Source organism: Gadus macrocephalus, chromosome 6, assembly GCF_031168955.1.
Source record: "Gadus macrocephalus chromosome 6, ASM3116895v1".
In the NCBI taxonomy this organism is placed as follows: Eukaryota; Metazoa; Chordata; class Actinopteri; order Gadiformes; family Gadidae; genus Gadus; species Gadus macrocephalus.
The window spans coordinates 7,590,406-7,592,905 of NC_082387.1; the positions used below are offsets into that span (position 1 = coordinate 7,590,406).

A 2,500-nucleotide genomic window follows, 5' to 3' on the forward strand; every position below is an offset into this window, starting at 1 on the left:
TGTTCTGTGTGCTCCGGGCTCTACAGTGGAACATTTCTGCCCCAGACATCCATCTACCTTTTTATTCTCCTCCTCCACATCTGCCAGGTTCCTCCTCAGGAGCTCCGCCTCGTCCTCCACCAGCTGCAGCTGCTGCCGGAGCTCTGACAGAGCCTCCCCCTGCTCCCTGGACTGGCCCCCGTTACCGGAGCCGTCTGGACCCGCAGCCGCAAGACTGGGGGAGGAGGAGAGGGGAGGAGTGGGGAGGAGGAGGAGGGAGGAGAGGGGAGGAGGAGAGGAGGAGAGGGGAGGAGGAGGGAGGAGAGGGGAGGAGGAGAGGGGAGGAGGGAGAGGGGAGGAGGAGAGGAGGAGAGGAGGAGAGGGGAGGAGGAGAGGAGGAGAGGGGAGGAGGAGGGAGGAGAGGGGAGGAGGAGAGGGGAGGAGGAGAAGGAGGGAGGAGGGAGAGGGGAGGAGGAGGAGGGAGGAGAGGGGAGGAGGAGAGGAGGAGGAGGTGGAGAGGGGAGGAGGAGAGGAGAGGAGGAGGGAGGAGAGGAGGAGGAGGTGGAGAGGGGAGGAGGAGAGGAGGAGGGAGGAGAGGAGGAGGAGGAGAGGGGAGGAGGAGAGGAGAGGGGGAGGAGGAGAGGGGGAGGGAGGAGAGGAGGAGGAGGAGGGAGGAGAGGAGGAGAGGGGAGGAGGAGGAGAGGAGTGGAGGAGGGAGGAGGAGGAGGGAGGAGGAGGAGGGAGGAGAGGAGGAGAGGAGAGGAGAGGAGGAGGGAGGAGAGGAGAGGAGGAGAGGAGGCGAGAAGAGGAGGAGGCAGAAGAGGGGAAGAGGGGAGGAAATGAGAGGGGAGAGGAGCAGAGGAGGAGAGGAAAGGAGAGGAGAATAGGGGAGAGAGTAATTTTAAAAGAGGGGAGGGAGGAGGAGGAGTAGAAGGCAGGAGAACAGGGGAGATGACAGAGGGGGAGGGAAGATGAAACGAGAGGGAAGCACACAAGAGACTAAGAAGAGAACTCTTAACGAATTCTTGTTGGAAGGAATACCACAAGAAATGACCGCTACACCTGTACCCCACCCCCCACCCCCCCCCCCCCCCCACCTGTACCCCATGAATCAAAGCTAAGTACCAGTCCTCTCTCATGTCGTCCAGCTCCGCCTTCAGCCCGCGGTTCTCCACCTCCAGCTCCACGATCTTCCTCCCCAGGATGTTGGCCTCCTCCTCCACCAGACGCAGCCGGAGCTTCAGCTCCGACTCGCGGCTGGAGGGGGGTCCCCCGGCCTCCCCCTTGGGCAGGGGGCTGTCCACGTCGCCGTAGAAGGAGCGGTACTTCTGCAGCTCCTGGTCCAGGCGGTCCTTCTCCTTGTCGATCTTGGCCATCTTCTTCCTCATCAGGAGGGCCTCCTCTTTGATGAAGGCCAGCTGGCACTTCAGGTCCTCGTTCTCCTCCTGTGGCGAGACGGTGGACAGGTTCAGTCGGGTTAGGTAGAACAACGTAACTTTACTTTTTATCTAATTGACTTTTTATTTTAACTCAACATGAAATTTTAACTGAACTTTGAAAAAATAAGAAAATTTTACTTTTATTTATTTTTTATTTAAATGTAAAAGTATTTTTTTAAAGTATTACTTTTAGTTTAAACTAAAAAAAATAGAGCCTCATTTATGTGGGTGAAAGAAACAGTATTTCCTTTGTTAGGACCCCTAGGCCTCATGGCTCTCATTTGATCATTTGCATTAAAAACGAAAACACAGACATGAGCTTTGATTGATGCTGTCAGTTGGGACTCGCTTGGACTCACCTCCACCGGGGTCTGTGGGGCCCTCCTCTCTGCCCTCCCTCCCTCCTTGCCTCCTCGTCTCTTCAGCGACAGCTACAGGGAAACAGTATGGTTACATCATGAGCACACACTGTGGCCGGTGATATCGTGCAGCCAGCGGTCAAGGACACCAAGGTAATGGAAAAACCCTGAGAACGGAGGATGTGGAGCACTTCAGCGGTCGTCGGAGCCAGAGCCCAGCACATGCTTTTCTTCTGCTTCTCGATTCCCTTGTGTTTTACGGGTTAGGGTGGGAGTTAACAAGAATAATACAGACACATGATGATTGCTGGAACGAATGGTGAAACTTGACTATGATGTTTTGGAAATTCACGTTTCACTTTTTATTCTAAAATCAAAAAAATACAAATAATAATTGAAATAATATCAATGCTTTATATATTGTTTTAAAGTCAAATAAAAAATAGGTGGTAACTCTATGAAGAATTATTCCTTGGTTACATTTAAATTGGCATATCTTTCTTAAAGTACCTTTTAACTTTTTAAATAATTTCATGAATTGCATACACACACATATAAACATGCACTCACACATACACACACATACGCAAACGCACACGCACACACACACACATTCACACACACAAACATCCACACACAAACACCAACACACACACACGTACACACACATATACACACAAACTCACACACGCGCACACACTCACTCAAACCCACACAAACCCA

At 52.4% G+C, this 2,500-nt stretch overlaps 1 protein-coding gene across 1 annotated transcript in view; it reads right to left on the reverse strand.

Annotated features, from left to right (window-relative positions):
- Positions 1–2,500, reverse strand: part of LOC132459080 (protein SOGA3) — an 8,044-nt gene that overhangs the window by 1,657 nt on the left and 3,887 nt on the right. Inside the window, exons 5-7 of the mRNA XM_060053456.1 lie at positions 1,778–1,849; positions 1,105–1,424; positions 58–214 (exon numbers count right to left, since the gene is read on the reverse strand). Of these exons, the coding sequence (XP_059909439.1) occupies positions 58–214; positions 1,105–1,424; positions 1,778–1,849 (549 nt within the window). The remainder of the gene's footprint in view (positions 1–57; positions 215–1,104; positions 1,425–1,777; positions 1,850–2,500) is intronic.